The 20707-nt window shown below is 42.9% G+C and overlaps 1 protein-coding gene across 5 annotated transcripts in view; it reads right to left on the bottom strand.

Moving 5' to 3' along the window:
* Positions 1 to 20707, bottom strand: part of dock1 (dedicator of cytokinesis 1) — a 238902-nt gene that overhangs the window by 65217 nt on the left and 152978 nt on the right. For all 5 annotated transcript variants that reach the window (XM_066693808.1, XM_066693809.1, XM_066693807.1 and 2 more), the window contains exon 29: positions 20568 to 20662. In XM_066693808.1, the coding sequence (XP_066549905.1) occupies positions 20568 to 20662 (95 nt within the window). The remainder of the gene's footprint in view (positions 1 to 20567; positions 20663 to 20707) is intronic.

The raw sequence follows: 20707 nt of genomic DNA, 5'->3' as shown, positions 1-20707 counted from the left end.
CTTTCGACACATGGGGTATTTCCTCCAGGTTGGACATTAGGCACGCCCCATTTTAATCAAGACACAACACTGAACCACAACAAGATACAAGACAACCGGTCAGGTTGTGAGACTTGGCTGTCTCTACTGAAGAACCACTTTTAACTTGATAAAGCTCAAGACAGGTGATCTTATAAATAAGTTTCTGCATCAATAATACTAATAAAAGTATCCAGAAACAAGACATGACTTAAGGTATTTTTGAAACAGCTTTTCTGAACACTATAATACATAGATCAGTGTATCTGATATATGGATAAGGCTCAAAAGTAGTCTTCCAGCGTGTCATAGCATTGGATTCAACAGATATTTAAGTATTAGTTTACAACAGTTAACCGTGTTCTTCACTCCTCTATTATGGGTTTGTGGTTGCTTGTGCGGGCGGATGGGTGTGTTGATATATAAACTATAGCGAAACCACTGAGAGAACATCATATTTCACCCTCCAGAAGACATAAATCATGACTTTTTCCTTTTCATTTTGCCACAATAGCGCTCACAGAGGGCCACTTCCAGACGAGTGTTATCACCACCAGCTCCTCAATCATGTCGGCGCACCGCGATTTTTTTGTAAAAGCCCCTTAAATTCAGTGTACAAAGAGCGGAGCCTCTTATTAAACAGATCTGATCTCGTGACAAATGAACCGAGTCAGGCAGACGAACTTGAACATCTCGGAGGAGGAGGCGATACGGGTTTAACGAAGCAATTCCCCTGAGCGGTTAGCGCATTTCCTCTGTGCCACGAACCCTCGAAAAGCCTCTCTCGATGACGCGCTCAGATCTCGTACAGTCGGCTGCGTGGCCACAAACTTCTAAAGAGGGCACCTGGGGCCGACTTTTTGTGTGTCCACATGTATACAGATCAACACGTGTGTGTGTGTGGGCTGATTAAGGCAGTTAAGACATAAAGCGTTTTTAATTTGGCAGGGAGGCTTCAACAGGTATTCCCTTGTCAAGGAGTCAGATTAACACCGACTTTAAACTCAGACACCCTGCACTGTGAAGATGTTGGTTAAATTCCATGGTTATAGTATGAAATGTATACGTTTGATTCAGAACTATACAATTTTGGGAGTTAAAAATGAATACACACACAGCGATAAGGGAACAGGACACGCACTCCTTGTTTATGCCCAGTGGCTCTGTTATAAGACTAAGAGGTCAACTGCCTCTCTCTCGCTCCCGAGCCCTCAGTCTATTTTCTGCTCCAGTGAACATGTAGCTGATTTAGACCGTGCGTTTTATTGCAGAGCTGTTGGTAAACTGCGAGACCAGCGAGCAGGAATCGCACGCAGCACTTTTCAGTTCCCAGGAGAAATATAAACGCGTCCTACCTGGAGATAACACACTGCGCCTCTGTGCCCTGGTGCCCAGCCGTCCTGGCTGCGGTCACAGACGTGAAGCGGGATTAAAATGATGCTCGGGGTGATATTGTGGGATGCTACAAAGTCAGGCTACCTCTACGCAAACCACAACACGCCCTCTCCTTCTCTCTGCGTAAAGGAACATACTCGGGTAGAGAAGACTACGTGTGGACTTGATTCAAGTCTTCAAAATCATGAAAGGCATCGAGCACATCAAACCAGAGGAGCTTTTCCAGATCAGCAGGGACACACGCAACCGGGGACACAAATGGAAATTGGGCTTCAAGGCATTCAAGACAGAAAACAGGAGACACTTCTTCACACAGAGAGGCGTCACAATCTGAACAAACTCCCCAGGGATGTGGCTGAAGAGACAATTTGGGAACATTCAGGAACAGACTGGATAGGATCCTTGATCACCGAGTTATTAATGGACACCAAACGAGCACGATGGGGCGAATGGCCTCCTCTCGATTGAACACTTTTATAAATGTACTATTATTGATATTAATTGAGGTTTCTACGGATATGTATACTGTCTAGACCTTCATTCTTCACCACCTACCCCTTGATTCAGATGTTGTGGAGCTGGCAGTGTAGTCTTACATGGTGTATAACGCCTATATGTGTCCAGGTAACCCGTCACGCATTGTGTTACTCTTAATGTGTGTGATAAATTGTATTAGGCTTTACCCTACCTGGCACCCAACTAAATAATATAAGACAAAACCAGCTACAAACATATATAGGGGATCTTCCTCCTCACAACCCGAGAGCCGGCGATGGCGGACGTGACGTTAGCCGGCCCCGCCATAAACCTCCGCCGATCAATGCCAGAGCTGTCCAGACCTGAACACTGTAACCCCATCATAAAAGCGCAACCTGCCGAGCCCGTCTGTGTCTCCCCGTGTCATAAATCCACTCCTATTGCTAAGAGGAGACTAAATGTGAAGGAGATTGACTCGGGTAAGAGAACGAGAGGAGCTTGACTGTATAATACGCCATTCAATTTAATTCTCTGCCACACAGCCACGGTAATTCATTTCTGCTGAATAAGACCTAATAGGTGATAAATCAGTTTGCCACTTCTGCACATCACAGGATTGTCGTTAAGCAGGGCTGGTAGTCTTGAGTCTGACGGGGCTTACAGTACGGCGGCTTTCAGACGAGAGGCATCGGGACTGACAGGAGACAATTAGGAAGAGTCCTCTAAACTGTTCCAGTGTTCAGTGAATCTTCCCCTGTAGAGCTGTGATCTTTCAATGCGAATCACAGTCTTACACACACACACAGCACTGCAAGGGAGGAAAGTGATAGTTTGCATCTATCCTCTGCCTATTCTACAGCTGTACCTTTTATAAAGAATTAAAGTAGACACACGTACTGCATATTTAAAGACTCTTTCGAACTGAAAACAAAGTGACATTTCTAAATACCATAGACACGAAAACACACAGTGCAAACTGACCAGAGTTTTGCGTCTGCTGATTTTGGCACAGGTCTGAAACAATGCGAACCCATGTTTGCTTTAAGAAGCTCACAGATGGCCGGTCCTCGGGGTGTTAATGGACACACAGCTGTCTGCGGTTTTTATCCGTCAAAATCATGACCTGGTTAGAGTGCTGACCTTCCAGAGGACGAGTCTAAAGCTTTGACAACAAAACTAATGTGATCACGATGAGTATAATAATAATGAATTAGAACAGGAATAGAAACGCAACAGGAATAAGGAAAAGTAATGCGAAAATACCGGTTGTCCAAATGTATGAGAACTTTCAGAGTAAAAGACTCCCCTCCGCTAAAATAAACAATAAATAAATACATGACCAGGGTGCAGGGAGACGGAGAAGATCGGCAAATCCACATCGGCCGCATAAAGCCGTATTGATGGTGTGTGTGCACACAGAGTCTATTAATAAAGAGCTGATTCAATATTAAACCACTGCTGTAAGACTTCACACAGAGTATTATCTCCCTCAAGCGTGCCGAGGACGTAAACTCTGAACGCATAAGAACTGCACAACCACTGATGCCGGCGCAACACAAATACTGCTTCAGTGCGGCGGGTTTGGCCAATGGCTGAGAGGCGCCGGGGTTGAGTTCATTTTGTGCGTCACAGATTGGAAAAAAGTTTCACGAGTCAGTAAACATTTCATATACAGCTAAAATACTATTAAAAAAAAACTGTATATGTAATAAAAACTCCACAAACGTCACTAATAAGATGTGTTGCTTTAGGTCGGCTAGTGTTGACATAAGTTGTATGACACGAAAACTAATGTTTGCAGTTGAACACTGAAACTCTTTAATGTACAAAACAAATACATCTACATAGGGCATATACACTCACCTAAAGGATTATTAGGAACACCATACTAATACTGTGTTTGACCCCCTTTCGCCTTCAGAACTGCCTTAATTCTACGTGGCATTGATTCAACAAGGTGCTGAAAGCATTCTTTAGAAATGTTGGCCCATATTGATAGGATAGCATCTTGCAGTTGATGGAGATTTGTGGGATGCACATCCAGGGCACGAAGCTCCCGTTCCACCACAAGATGCTCTATTGGGTTGAGATCTGGTGACTGTGGGGGCCAGTTTAGTACAGTGAACTCATTGTCATGTTCAAGAAACCAATTTGAAATGATTCGACCTTTGTGACATGGTGCATTATCCTGCTGGAAGTAGCCATCAGAGGATGGGTACATGGTGGTCATAAAGGGACGGACATGGTCAGAAACAATGCTCAGGTAGGCCGTGGCATTTAAACGATGCCCAATTGGCATTAAGGGGCCTAAAGTGTGCCAAGAAAACATCCCCCACACCATTACACCACCACCACCAGCCTGCACAGTGGTAACAAGGCATGATGGATCCATGTTCTCATTCTGTTTACGCCAAATTCTGACTCTACCATCTGAATGTGTCAACAGAAATCGAGACTCATCAGACCAGGCAACATTTTTCCAGTCTTCAACTGTCCAATTTTGGTGAGCTTGTGCAAATTGTAGCCTCTTTTTCCTATTTGTAGTGGAGATGAGTGGTACCCGGTGGGGTCTTCTGCTGTTGTAGCCCATCCGCCTCAAGGTTGTACGTGTTGTGGCTTCACAAATGCTTTGCTGCATACCTCGGTTGTAACGAGTGGTTATTTCAGTCAAAGTTGCTCTTCTATCAGCTTGAATCAGTCGGCCCATTCTCCTCTGACCTCTAGCATCAACAAGGCATTTTCGCCCACAGGACTGCCGCATACGGGATGTTTTTCCCTTTTCACACCATTCTTTGTAAACCCTAGAAATGGTTGTGCGTGAAAATCCCAGTAACTGAGCAGATTGTGAAATACTCAGACCGGCCCGTCTGGCACCAACAACCATGCCACGCTCAAAATTGCTTAAATCACCTTTCTTTCCCATTCAGACATTCAGTTTGGAGTTCAGGAGATTGTCTTGACCAGGACCACACCCCTAAATGCATTGAAGCAACTGCCATGTGATTGGTTGGTTAGATAATTGCATTAATGAGAAATTGAACAGGTGTTCCTAATAATCCTTTAGGTGAGTGTATAGAAATCTCTCTCTTTATCCAAATCTTCTTTACACTAGATTATCAGCAAAGAAAGGCGATCCTTAATTACTGAGCAGGAAAACTGAAACCCAGAAACAGAAACAGGGGAATTACAGCGCTGACAGGAAGACAAATTGCCACGTTTAATAAAATTAAACACACACACAACACACACACAAATCACCGTCACTCCACTACAAGTGTTTATTATCTAATCAGCTTCCTCATTTAATGACAATGAAGTGCGGTGCGGATCTAAACACAGTTGTGTGTGTGATTAGTGTACGATCGACAAAACCTGTCTGAAAAGGTTTCAGACACCCATGTGTGAAGATTAAATTACTTCCAATACTGTTCATCTGGAAATCCATTGACCCCCACAATAATTTAAGTCAAATCTTAGATTTCACTTGTAGCAAAACATTCATTAAGAAATAATTGCTTTGCCCACAAACAGCACAGCGAGGACTTCAATATTAATAACTGTTCAAATATTTAATGCATTAGGAGCAGTCCACAATGGAATAAGAAATACAATGTATAAGATAAACAGTTGTAAATAGATATCACTTAATCTTTCACAGCAAATAAGAAACAGTTGCTGGAATACAAGCTCTGAAAGCCCCTGTGGGACCCGATTGATGTCTACTTCTTAATTGATAGCTATCATAAAGTTGGGTAAAGGGAATTTGCATATTGCATACCTAGAAAGGGACATTTAACATAAATTAACTCCCAGGTAACACACGAATAGATTAACAGGTGGCGTCGTGATAAATACGTTCTATCAAGTTGTCAGTGTCGGAAGAATTGCCCCATTATTGCTGATGGATGTGAAGACTTGTACACAGTTCCAAAGGACTTGGCAGGGAAATACAGAAGATTTTATCCCCCCATTTACAATTCAATTCCTATTTCCGTGTCGTGCTTTAACACGGCTTCAGTGTAAGGAATGAAATTGTAAACAGCAGCCTCCTTACAAAATTGTGACACCGCCAGTGGGCTGATAATGATTTGACACACGAGAGCAGATGATAAGTCACCAGTGTCCGATAGCCTCTAATTGAATTAGGAGAGCAGGTAGGGCAGGGATGGCGTTTCAGACACGTCCTTTAAAGCGGTCACTTGTACCACAGGGTTGTGGATCAGACTCACAACGAAGGGTTATCCTTCCTCAGCTGTCGAGCAACAGACAGTTTCTACCCATCACATCAGGAGAGAGGGTACAGACTTAAACAAACCAAAAATGGGACACCATCTGTTTTTCCAGATATGTCATCTTCCTTACAAAAAAAAAAAGGCAATTGCTTATAGAGTATGCAGTATTATAGTGAAATGACAGCCTGCACCCGTCCTACAGTTTGGATTTCAATTCATACGTGTGAAAAGCATGTTCCACTGCCCGCCCCATTGTGACATGAGCCGGTGGGCAGCAGGGCTTAAATAATCATAATAAACGACAGAAGCCAGGCTTGCACATCCACTCCTTAAAGACTGCGGCTGTGAAGGAACTCGGCCCTAATTAATTGTAATTGCAGGGGGAAGATATGCAAGAATTAAATAAACATGTTGTGCTTTTCTGTTCATAACAGCAATTATGCCCAACACTGTTGGCTAATGACTGGCACGATTTACAGCCCTGACAGGATCAATCACACGGCTCTGCTGAGCGACTAATGACTCATGATCTCAAATTTCTTATCGGGTATTTAAAGAGTAAATCTGAAGTGTTCGTACAGTGTAAAATATTATTAACCTTTTATTCATATATATAGTTGATGACATCATATTTGCAAAAACACCTGCAGCTTCGACATCAAGAACTCTGGACTTGAAATGAACCCGAGCGAAACCACAGTCACGTTCAACCGCTTTGCTACATCGGGGAACATTGAAGTACATCAACGGATACTCGAGGAAGTCAAAAGTTATGTCTAGCTTGGACAACAAATCAACGCAGACGGAGATATGGAAGAAGAGGGAAAACACATTTGGGAGAAACAGTGCTGAAAGGAAATCGACCCACTTGCCTGAAGAGCAAAGCATACGACCAGAGCTCACTTATAGCTGTGAAATATAGACTATTATATAAATATTAAATGTATGGCTGATGTGTTCGTTCTTAACCTTTTATTTAAACACAGATGTTTTACATTTATACTGGATATATGAATTAGAAGTGATTCTTCTCTGCCTGCTATTCCGCCAGCAGCAGAAGCAGTTCTTACAAAACAGTCTCCGCTTCGCTTCGGGTTCTCAGTCATTCGATTTATAAAAGTGGCAAGAAGACTTTTTGTCGTGCCTTCCTAATGCACTGTTCATAAAGGTGTCCTTAAGCAGTAGCTCGAAATGCCATCTCTCTCTCGACGACGACAACAAAAAAACGCATCAGGCTTGCATTATGAATACCCCTGTCATTATTTTGTTTATTATGTCATTTCACAAGCATTTGCATTTTAATGAGTGTTAATGCACCTTCGGCTGTAGAGACTTGTTCACTGCTGGATAATTCACTCTCAGACGAGCGTCGCCATCAAAGGAGGGTCTGCAAATAGAAACTGAATTTCCGAAAAGTCCTCAATATCCTTTACAGTAGACACAATAAAGAGACTCAGTCCATATATTATAACCTCAGACAGGCATGGATCTGATAAGACATCTTAAAACAGTCCACGGTTTAAAAAAATATGATAGAGTTAAAAACGAACAAAAATAATAATAATTTGGGAATATTTCTAAGTGTGGATATCAAGATAATTTGAATTGGACAGAGAACTGAACGATGCATTTATGGACCATCATGTGATCGGTTTGGTCGAATCAAAGGAAAAGCTCTCCTTTCCGAGATTTTGGGCTTCATATATACAAGCCAGAGTGTGAGAAGTAAAGGTGCATTACTTATTTGGGACAATAAGTAATACAATAATTTCACAGAAGAACAACACCATTGGGTGACAGCCTTAGAGAAGATCCTCCTTCCATCTTTCAGTTGACGAGGCGATGATTTATTATAACAATGACCACTTAACATCATCGGACTTCACTGCCTTTTTAAAAACGTATAGTTGTCTCAAGACTGTCTCATAACGATCATCAGTAACTCTCCACGTTGGATTAATTGGAACGAGTCATAAAAACAGGTTCATTATTATTCAGTGTTGGGTGTTCAGTATTCAGTGTCGAATTGAAAACTATATTAGGCTCGGAGTTATAATTGTACGACAATCTGGCCATGGAACAAAAAAAAAAAACACAAATGTGTCCGTATACATTTCTGCTGACCAGAAACTGTCCTGGGGAATCACACTCAACACAATACAGAGTGAAATCACTAAACGATGAGAAGATTGATCTCCCGAGATAGAAAAAACAGATTTACATTCAAGCCCAGGTTTGAATTATGCAAAAGAGAATGACAGGCAAACCCTGAACAACGAGTTAAAGGTTGACTCATCTAATAACGTCCTCAAAGGTGGATGGATTGTCCCAAGAGATAATTCCACATTAATCCACATCTTCCAGCACACCAGAAAACAAAAACTGTCTTAATCTTAAGTTAATAAGTTAAGTTAATTCTGAAACGTGCGTCGCCCAGGGTGGCCAATTCCTTTAAATCTGCAACGATCAGCGGCTTTCCGTTCTGCTGACGACGGTGCATCCCGCGGATTTCAGGACAGTCCTCAATGCATACAGCGATAACCTTGTTGATCTCCAAGGACTGCGTTAAAAACACAGGACACCTAATTGGTCTCTCAGGAACGTGGAGGGCAACATCTAAAGGTGGTTTCTGGTCTACATTCCAGCTGTTCTGGAGATTCGAGGCGAAGCTTAATTACCCTCATCATTAGACAGTTTTCATAATTTAAATCAGTTAGGCCGTCTACATTTGTCTACCTAATACAGATATAATATGCCACACATTTTCATTTTCGAATCCCAAGGAGCATTGGCAGAACAGTGTAAACGTAATAAAGGAGAGTGTATTCATATCTGTATTCAATTTGAAATTGCATTGGGTATAATCAGTCAATTTGTGGTCATCTGCAGATGCGGTGATGTGAAACCCTCGCCAGTGTGAGCCTGTTTTGGATGCTCTGCAGGGACTCGGCCGCGCAGAAGCAGAGACTCTCTCTGTGCCGGAAAGGCTCCCAACGAAACACTATTATGTAAGACCTGAACGTGTGTCTTTTGGTTATAAATCACGTGACCTTAATTACCATAATGCTTGCTACAGAACAGCCTTTACAGCTCTCGGGCAGCATGTCAGCGTGTGCATCGCCCAACTCGAGACAGCGATCCGGGGAGCCAGACAATTTATGCACCGACGAGAGGAGAGAAATGCTTGAGGGAGCCTCTTTACCGGTTGACAGTGGTCAGAGCAATTGCCGAGCGCAGTCAAGGAGAACTGAAGGATACCACGGTGCAGGTGCGCAGCAACCGGCTCTCAAATTGACCCGACACGTTGGCATGCGAAGGCAGTGCGTCGTTGCAGGCCGCCCCGTGTTATGCAATCTAGCAATGCGGTAAAGCACAACTGCAGACAGCATTTCTGAGAGAGGACACCAGGCGCACATAAATCAAGAAGGGTCTCTTTCGAAGGGGATACACGCATCCCGTTTGTTTATCATCCGACTTGGTTGTTTGTTTATGCCGTGCAAACCGAGCGGCAACAGAATCGCAACGATGGCGTTTAGGCGTGCTGTCACCGTAGCTCATGGTCTGCAATCTATTCAACATTAAATATCTGTACTTTTCCGCCTGTATCTACATTTATCTAAATTATACAGGCAGTGGGTCCCCGTGGAGCAATATAAACATTTAAATGATGAAAGAAAATGCAATTTGTTTTAATGGTCTGTGTGTAATGTACTGTACTTCTATATAAACAGCTGCATATGTGCATTTTCGCCGCCGTTTCCTCACAAAGCCGCCCACCGCTGATTGGCGATAACGAAGTTAGTGGAAGTGTATTGGTATTGATCTTATTGGAGGACTCCCACAATTTCTTATGGATGCTAACAATGTGTCATGTGAAATAACATGGGTTTTTTAACACAAACGTGATTAAAACACTGTTAGTCACTGCCGAGGGAATCAAGAGGAGAAGACAGGGGCTCCGCGGCTCCCAGGGGCCTCTGGGAAATACCGACAATACATTTTTACCCAAGCTTTCCTTCCCCAGCGCTCACGTATATCAAATGATTTACTTTAAAATACTTTATCCAGCGGAGGCATTTAAAATAAACCATTTAATTAAACTATATTTCCGTATTACTCCATTTTAATCCCCTTTCTCCTTCCTTTCCATTTTAATATACATCTAAGAGTGCAGTCTGTTCTACGAGGAGATGACTTAAAATGTTATTACTGGATTATGGCTTTAGATAATCTAGGTACCAGATGTTCTGAATTACTATAGCTTTCTTATTTAAGCTGATTAAAACATCAAAGGCCACACAAATAAAATAAATAAGAATTCATCAAGTAAAATAAAAATAAAAATGGAAAAGAAAGAAAATGCCATAGAAGTAACAATCAGAGAGCTGTAAATAAATTCTGATGGTCTTTAAGGATGACTGGAAGCGACATCAGACAGTGGGCACACAAATGACACGTAAATACACAAAAAACAAGTCACTTTCGATGCAACAGAGGAAGTCTGGATACAAGAGAGAGAGAGAACTGCAAGAAACTGCAAACTCAGGTCATCGACTCCCGATTGATCTGCCTGCGTCCAGCGGGAGCTCCGAGAGACTGCCGGCTTTTATCCCTCCCCTGCCCTTCTCCATCTATCCCTCTACCCACATCCCTTCCTCCCTCTCTCTAATGGCCTGTATAGTTTATCGTTTCTGGAAAGCCTCTCAACTTTCTGACCTCTCCTAATTGTTTTTTGCTGAGCAGCACAACAGGAAACGTCATCACCTCTTGGCGGTCAATCAAATCTGACCTCTCTGGCACACATTGAGAGCATGTGACCTCGGTGACCCGGGCGGCTTTATTTCTGGGACACAGATGATGACCGCAGTCGGTGACCTACGGGGTTTCCAGTACACAAAATATGAATCCAAAACTATCACAGTACAGTTGGGAAGTGACACTTACAATTTCTAACTATTTTAATTGATTAAAAAAGCACATATAGTGATCTTGAGGATGACAAGAGTGTGAACAGAAAAGCAACCTGTTTTAAATGGTTGTGAAACAGCGCTATTGAAGTTTCTTTCCGCTGTCCCCCCCGCACTCGTGTGAGAGAGAGGGGCAAGGATCTCTGGAGAGGGAAACTGGTAGCTGGGGAAAAAACAACGAGCACCTCACAGCCAGATAGCTGACAGGAAGACATCAGGGAAGGTTACTGTAAGGAAGGTCATTATTAAGCCGGGGATGTAAGTGGAAAGCCTGTCTCTTGACTGGAAGGACAGGATTTGCCAGCTCCCTCGAGTGAACACTGTAGATCAGCTCGCCTTGTGGTGTCTGACGAAGGACGGCCGGGGGAGAGACGCCAGCCCGTCACCTATCCGCACAGGAGGCCAGCGGATGTTAAGATGAGTCAAGGCGCTGTAAACCAGATCGTTATTCCCTGAAACATGTGGAGGGCATGTGGACTCGTCTGTGTTACAGCTGGCCTCGGCATTTCATGGTCTCCTGTTTGGCCTTCATCGTGTTCCGGATGTCTAATAAAGCAATGGTGCCTCACAATTTAAAGATATTGATGCAGTGATGGGGGGGAGGGACCTCTTAAATAAATCCATACTGCAATTCCGATTCTAAATTCATTACAAAGGGAAGGGAAAAGTGCCTCAGTGAGCTCTCAGATCCGCCATCGGTGTTGAAGAGCTGCAGGGATGTTGAGAGAGATGAGACACTTCAGTTCAAAGCGTTAAGGCTGCGGCGTTCAGGCCTGGGAAGAGACTCATTAGTTTCCTCCTTCTTTCAGCTTGTCTGACATCAATGTACAGGGTTTTCTGTAGTAGGAAGAGCCTTCAGGAAATGTATTCACTTTTATAATCAAAAAAATGTGCCAGGTCACTGTGGTTTCAATCAGACATCTGCAGAGAAAAGCCACACACAGGACATCCAAACTGTCCTCTGATGTTCAGTGTGTGCCGATGCTCTTCTGACCGAGAGTTTCACTGCGGTAATAGCGTCATGCACCCCTCTTAACTGAAATCTATTTAGATCAGCTTAAAGAAACCTTCAATGCACACAAACTGTGAAATTACAACCCCCTAATTACACATCACACTTAAAGTCTAGTCAGAGAAGGAAGGAAAAGATGCAAAACAATTCAGAGGCGAAAACAGAATTAAAACACCGGTGGGATTTGCCGAATCAGTAAACGGGGTAACGGCCTCACCGACGACGCAGTTAGACTCAAGACCGTCTCTGGGTTCACGGTGCACAGTGTCGGCCCGGTACGAGGTTACTGTGATCCAGCCAGCATGTTCAGAACAGGCTGACAAGGCAATTCGGCAGAGCGCGAGTGTTTCAGTGCCGCCATTTCATTACAGATTTCTCTTTCTCTTACGAAATGAGTTCGGAAGACGGGTGGCTACAAAAAAATCATTTGAAATTTCTCCCTCTTTCAGCATCTTTTCAGTTATTTATTTCATCTCTCTCTCTCTAATATAGGATGCTCTTTGGACAGGCGGTCGGCTCCCAGCCTCCCCGGCGCTGGGATTACCTTCCTTTTCAGGGCACTTCAGAGTTATTAAGAGATCTTCAACACATCTTCTATCTTGAGTATCTACACCATCTGCTCGGCGTCCGAGGAAGTGGTCCGTATCGGCTCTCTACAGACTGCAAATACGCCGGTATGGAAAGGTTGCGAAGGGGAAAGACCCACACTTGAAATATAGTTAAACATTTGATTTACTCTGCTAACTATGGGGGGGGAGGTAACTGACAAACACATTATTGCTCGTAATTTGTACGGTGACCTTTGAATTTAAAAACTGAATTTGTTTTAAGGGGACACGTCTGTGTGGGAATGCCATGACAAGCTGCTGTGCAGATACTTTAATATGAGCCCTGAGACCTCCATATTGGACACAAAAGCAATATCTCTTCAGGTTTCCCGAAATACATCTCTGACATGTGTAAGTGGATGTGTGATATAGCTTCGAAGAGAAATAAAATAAGATGCTGTTGACATTTCTTTCACTGCGCAGGTGACTTTTAATAAATTAATTAGAGCAGCGTGTCAACTCTTGCTTCGCTGTTCGTTTATGGATTGTTTATTAAAATACAGCCGCCAATCTGGTGAGTCCACAGCCCGTCTATAAATAGTCCATCAGGCTCACACAGCATGCTCTACCAGATCCGGAGCCAAAGATTCATACTTAAACTTTTAAATTTTGGAGGCTGGTTTCTCCACGCACTCCACAGCACCCCGATCTGTGCAATTGTGTTATTTACTGGAGCTCCCGAGGAAACGAGAACGTGATGAACATTACATCCAGTGAACCTCTGTGGCCGACTTTTAAAAGGCTTTACGCGGAAGTTCTGTTAATTAGGAGAAAACACGTTAGCGCCGGAGCCGATCAATGGTCTGGAAAAGATGAATACTATTAGATCCCTCCTACATCCGTGGAGGTTTTTAGATTCGCCTTCACTCTCACAGTCCATGAACAATTATTGTTCCTAGTAAAATTCCTATTATTGTGGTTTGCTTTGTTTAACCATTTCTCTTCCTTTAGTACATTTTCCTGGATACTAAGTCTACTATTTAGGCTATGTTAGTGCATCAGATTCCCCTTAAGAAGAAACTTAATTGTTGGTTTGGTGTTTATCCTTGTTAGATTAATATTATACCACCATCACTCTCCATATGACTTTTCATTCTCCGCTGATAATATGCTTTAAAAAATAAAACTGAATCCTGTCTTTCATCTAAAAAGTGAGCAATCTTTCTTTTTACCACAATACTTTATGACGATTTAAGGCAAGTTTCATGGAATGACAAATTCAAAATCCTTTAATTATTTGAACAAAGTGCTATAAGATCCAAAAGCGATATTAGACGAGAAAAACATTTTTTTTCCAATTCAGAAAGCTTTGTGTTTATTCCTTTTCCTTTGGCAGTGGCTGGGAAGTTGTTTCTTAATGGATATATTTCACATGCTGTTGGATCAAGTCGTCAGCCCACAGAGGGGCATGTATAAGCGCAATCTGTAGCATAGCCGAAAGTCTGGCCGTGCGCTCGGCACCAAAGTGGACAGAACTGCACCACGACGGATCTAACGTTTCTAATCTCAGCGACGTCTTAAGCCGGAGCTTCTTAACGTATTTGTTAGTAACGCACAGGAAAAATCATTGAAGACCCCCTGGAGAACAGCTGACACATCGAAGATTATCGCTTTCACAAAAACAAATGTTAGTTTCTGTAATCGGCTGGTAATACCAGTCTTAAGGCACAGAAGGGATTTTAGTTTTTTCCTGAAATGACAGTAAACCTGCTTTGGCACAGGACAGCGAAACAGACTTGTGGGATCCCTACGTCAGAGATGAACAACACCGATGAAACATCCTCGCCCAACGCACAAGAGCACACAACTTACACACACACTGCTCCAATCAAACATTTATAGACTGTTCTGGCGCACGAGGAGACTTCTGCAGCATGACTCTCCATCTTTTCACTTCCACCGAGCGATAGGATGCCAAGTGCAATCAACGTCAGCGAACAGGAAGTGTCTTTAAAGATGCATGACCTATTTTCCTACAAAGCGTTCCCACAATTATCCAGAGATCGGTTTCCACGGGTCCTGTGACATCTAGAGAGGCTTTTATGGCAGTATACATCGCTAATGTCCTACCCTTACTTGCACAGGGACACACACGCACATACACACACATTCATGCGCATTTATTTCAATTTGTGCTATTGTAGATGAGTATTACGTCCCTACATAAAATTTATCCCATTACAAAAGAGGCAGGGGATATTTTCCTGATGTTGCACTAAAAGAATATCAACAAATCTGATCCACGCTCCAGTTTAGTAGTCCGACACTTCCAGGACAACAACTTTGAAAAGAAAATTCAATACAAGGATGGTCACAGTTCCTACTAAGGTCTAATGCATAATGGCTGGAATAAAATATGCTTTTTAATGCAAGGAATCCCAGAGGCATTACAGAATAAATGACAACTCTGTGTATTCACATCACGGCCATCAAGTCCTGTGAAAGGGAAACTAGACTGCAGACAAAGTGCTGTCCAAACTCAAACGTGCAGGAACAGACAAAGGGAAGGCGTCCTCTCTCACGCAGATTGCATTCATTCATGAGATGGCAGGGCGATGGATCACAGGCTGTCAGAATCTGTCCGGAGAGCCATTAGGGACGAGGACAGTCATCAGAGAGCGAATCTCCAAGGAACAGGAGGTCGGTTTTAATACGATTAGACGTCAGTACGTGAGGGTGATGTTTATAAACTCTGAATTTTCTTTTGCTTTGTAGTTACCCTGAAATGTGTGCTCATAAAAAAGTTTATAAGCAAGCCATTATGGGGCAACTGGACATAAATGTCAATTACCCACTACTATGTATGCGAGGTCATAAACCAGAACAGTCAAAGTGGACGCTTGGGATTCTGGGTAAAGGCTCAGCTTGATGGACCAATGGACTTCTCTCATTGGCACAGTTTCTGATCAGTTGACATCCTAAACTTGCAGCCTCCTAAACGAACAAGATCAATCAATTAATCCTTCTAGGCTTGAAGGTGATCCGCCCACCTTGGGATGATAGCTGTACATCCCCATAGAAAAGCCAGGGTTGCTATAAAGGTCTGCGTCTTAACACTTCATGCTAAGTCAGCGTGATCGTCTAATCTTCACTCCTCCATTCTGTGAACAAGTGTTTACTGAACAGAGAGATGGGATATTTGGGACAAATTGGTCAGATTTAGCCTGAATTTCACTGGGAAACAAAACAGGAGCATCCCTGTGTTCAGTAATCTTCTCCCTAATCTCCACCGTAGAAAGGCTTGTTTAAGATATACTATTGTCCCCCTTGCCGTACAGCTGAATTCTTATCTTAAACGCTTGATTATTTCTACAACTATTTAACACTAAAGTCTTTCATTACTATTCATTAATCTCCTTTGTGCGTCTCCCCTCCAGCTACCAGCGTTGATGTGCGGCAGCGCTACTCTGACGCAGCAAACTCCGGGACGCTGGGAGGACCGCAGAGGAATTTCAAACTCCGCTCTCGGCGTGTGGGTGGCAAGCTGGCAACCGACCGCACAACCTTTAAGAGCTGAAATAAAAGCATGCCGCTCCTGGGGAACTAATCGTGAATGTCATGCCAAAGAGAGAAGAAAAAAAAAAAAAAAGAAAAAAAAAAAAATCGGCACACATTATATTGTACGATTAATAATGCAGTGAGTGAGCTAGTTTTTTCTGAGGTGATGTCAGGGAGAAATTGTTTATTCTTCTAAACGAAAACATCTAAATAGACTCACTGCCGGATGAATTGGCAGCGTGAGAGAGTTCTCAGGGAGGGACAACATCTGGGGTGAAAACACCAAAACAAATCGATCGCATTGTAGACTATCAGATGGTTAATCTCTCAGGCAAACACGAATCAATCCCTGAAGTCTCAGGCTTTGTTACACTTCCATATTCGAGCCGCTGCAAGGAGAACAACTCCTGTTTCAGGATTAATACTCACCGCAAACGACAAATATAAATCTCAGGAGGGTAAAGGTAGTCAAAGAATGGAAAAGAAAATCTTAATTTCTGTAACTCCAATTACATGTTTGTATATATTTCACATGCACGTAAATATACACCCAGTCAAAATAAAATACAATTAAGCAATTACCTCACGTTTCCTCCATGAATGATTACCAAACTGATCACACTATCAGGGCAGCACTTTTTCCCCTCCCTTACATCAGTAAAACCTCTCCGTCTCCAGGAAAACAGATGTGATTTATCTACACCTGCAGGCGCACGACGACTTCATCACAGTCTGTTTTTTTTCCCCTCTTTCTGCATCTTGACACAGGTGGCCGAAAACGCTAACTGGATAGCGATATGAATTTCAATATCAGACCTTGATGGAGCTGCACTTGTAGCAATCACAGCCCCGGTGATGACTCGAGCGGCGCCAAAGAAATAAATAAAGCCATTTTCATCATACTATTCATGTAGACACTTCCCTGGAAACACACAGTTAGACGGAGCCCCAACTTTGAGTACGAACCGCCTTTCTGCAGCAGCGCCTGTTCATATTTCACTCAATAGATTCCTTAAATCTCCAGAAATGCAAACGATCTCTCCCTATTCCCTCAGCTGACAATAACACACAAAGTGAAATTAAGCCATCACAGCGCAGCAGAGTCTATCACTGCGCGTTCAGGGGAGATCTGTTCGCGATTTACACAAGCATGTTTTGCAGAGGAGATGTGAATTATAAATGTGAAAAAGTATTAGTTTTAGGATTGGTCATGTTAGTGCTGGAGGAAATAACTCCTCCCTTCCCCGACTGCAGTGCGCGGCCAGATCGCCCCCAGGTAGGTTTTGGGAAAGGTCACACCGGCTTCATTTCGTGGGTTCAAACAGAAAACACTATTACAGCTCAGCGTCATGTGATTGAGCGCAGCCCAGACATTCATTCGACACTGAAATGATGCATTTCCCACCGACAAAACGAATCTTACTTTTCATTTCAGTAACTGAATACAAAAAAAGTATATTACTTTGCAGAGATTTGAGATATAGACTTTATTTAACAGATCCAACAGATGCTAACAATGAAACATTTCAAAACCATCCCACTAGCTACATATATAGATCAAAAGATAGAAAAATCTATCTATCGATCAATCTAGCACCTGAAGATTGACTTTTTAAAATTCAAATAAAGAATACAGCACAGTTTATAAACACCCTTTCAATCCATTCGGAGTGTCTAAATCTGTGTTTTAATGGCTACTGTCATTAAAAGCCAAATTAATATACTTTAATAAGTTAGTATTTAACCTCACATAGAAGCTGCGTTCTGTTCATGCAGCCACACTGCTGTCGCTCACGAACAGCCAATATTCTCAGCAAGCACAAGAGCCACACAGACGCTGTGCCCGGCAAATCCACATGTTCCCTCAGGATCGTAAAGCCACATCCCAAGTGTTATTGCAGCCTTGGCGAAGTGGTTTCAGTAGACAGAAAAACACAGCAATGGCCAGAATACAGCGAATGGCAAAATTAAATAACGGATCCGAATCTCAGAGCTGCCACTCAGACATCATTCTTACACTTAGTGATGTAGATGACATTCACTTTACTGTGGGGGTTTCGTTTCAACAGAGAGGTGTACACAGAGTGTTACTGGAGTTAATAGAGAGAGTGTTATAACTGCCCACACGACACCAAGCAATTAAGAGCAGGGCCGAATACTGCCATGCTGGGATGTCAAGAAGACACAGGGCACAGAGTTATGCCAGCTTTAAAGTGCCAGTCTGCCCTTTAACAATACATTCATTTTAATATCACAAAGCCTTCAATTAAACTGCAGACTTCTTTGGAAACTTCTGCAGCAGTGTGGATTGTAATGGGATGCGTTTTGTGTCGTTTCTGTGACGAGAGAACAGATTTCTGCCCCAGACTACTGCAATCTCTGTCCACACCTCCGAAATAAGCGGCATCGGATCCCCTGGAACGAACAGGCCCTGAAACCCACGGCCATGAAAGACCTCCAGAGGAAAGTCATCTCGATTCTGCTTTATCGCAACACCCAGGGCCGTGTGTTAAATTATAAAGCAGGCCTCTGTGCGGCCCTGGGAGGCGGCAGCAGCGAAGGTCTGATCCTCGATCTTAATTACAGGGAAAGCATTTTCATTTCAACTTAAAGAGAGAACAAACAAACAAAAGTCTGCTTTAATAGATGTGTGACTTTCCCACTGTTCTGAAAACACACACACACACACACAAGGACTCTTCCCCCCCCTGAAACTCCCCAAACCCGAGGACTGAAAAGCACAACACTCTCCAGCACAGTAGTAAACCGATGCTGCACAACCTGGGAGCCAAACACACCAAATAATAAATAAATAAAGACCCCTCACAAATGTGTATTTCCCTGAAACACAAATCCTTATGCATCATCATCTGCAAAACCCACTGAAGGAAGATAGGAAAACAACAGCACCGCTTTTGAAGAGTTTGTCTCCATTGATATAAAGAGATCTCATTTAACTGAACAGTTTTGGGGTGCTTCTGTTTTCTTTGTTCGTTTTTCCTGTGTGTGCGTTTTTTCCCCCCTTGTTTGTTTTAGTTTTGCTCCCAGTGTCTCAAATATTGGATTTCCTGACTACGCTGCGCTCCCAGCACAGAATTCATTAAGTAAGTCTGAACAAAACTTAACATACTTTTTCCCTTAGAGTGCTCATTAACTAATAGTGAGAGATTTACATAAGATTCCCCAGAACGCAAATGCGAGGAGAACTGGGAGGAATGATAGTCCCAGCTCTCATCTTTCACAATCCATCGTTTCTTTGAGGGCTGCTGGTACAGAGTGTCAGGCTGTTGCATTATTGAGGAAGCAAGAGGAACACAACAGACACGGGCCTTGTGCTGTGGACAAGTATTCTTGCAAAGCAACACTCAAAAAAAGATGCACTATTGATACTCAGGAACACTGACACGCTCACAGGAAAGGAAATGAAACAAGGCGATTTGGCATTTATGTATAACACACACATACATATATATAATTCTCTCTCGCTCCTGAGTTAACTGAAATGTATGTAGATGTGTACAAGACAAGCTTCACATTTTACGGTTGTGTTCAGTCCGGAGCCCCTACCCAGCTGGTTGTTGTTCCAAACGAGCTCTCAGTTAATTAGTTAATTGAACCCTTAATTGCAGTAATAATTTGCATACACTTCATTTTTTAAACTGAGTAACTGTAACTGGGTAAAAATATTGTTCCTTAATAAGGAAAGTTAAAAACCCTACATTTTAAAATAACCAAAAGGCTCTGATTTAGGAAATAATTAGCTCAATTAAGGGTTCAATTAAGTAATTGAGAACTCGGTTGGAACAGAAAGTAGGGTCTCCTCCAGGACCAGGGATGAGAGGAACACAAGAGGAACCCAATCTGGCACCAGTCAGTTAGGTACACGTCTGTTTTAGGCCGCACATAAAACCCACGTTGTAGCCACTGTCCTTAAAACCCATAACCTTGAACTCAATGCAATGAACTGCGAAATTCTGCTGTCCTTTCCTTCCCCTCTCTCTCTCTCCGTGTCAATGATCTTCAAGCCGAGACACTACAGCTCTCTTGACCACATTAAAGAGCAGACCTGCAGGACGGAGGATTGTGTGAAATGACAACGACGATTATCAGCGCCATTCAACTGAAATGACCTGCTCTTAAAAACCTGAATTTAATTATAGTTCTCTATTGAAAGCCTGCAGGTTTGGTTTTGCTCAACCATGATACACTTCTATGTTTTTCTTCCCTTCCTGTAACACCGGCAGCCGTGTGGGAACCTCCCCGCACACGTGCGCCTCCCGTTCCTAGGCAACTACAGTGATGAGAGATCAAAGGCAGCATCGAGATGTCTGAGCACACGCGGCTCCGGCGCGGTACTCACTTATTCTGCATCATGTTCATTATCACCCAGTCGGCCGGGTAGACGTTCTTCCCGATGAGGTCCTTGAACATGATGAACGTCTCCATCAGGAAATCCTAAAAGGGAAGGAGAGAGAGAATAAAATTGGGAAAGAAGGTCAA

Source organism: Amia ocellicauda, chromosome 20 (assembly GCF_036373705.1).
Source record: "Amia ocellicauda isolate fAmiCal2 chromosome 20, fAmiCal2.hap1, whole genome shotgun sequence".
In the NCBI taxonomy this organism is placed as follows: Eukaryota; Metazoa; Chordata; class Actinopteri; order Amiiformes; family Amiidae; genus Amia; species Amia ocellicauda.
Note: the sequence above shows the minus strand (reverse complement) of the source record. Positions and strands in the feature narration are given on the sequence as shown.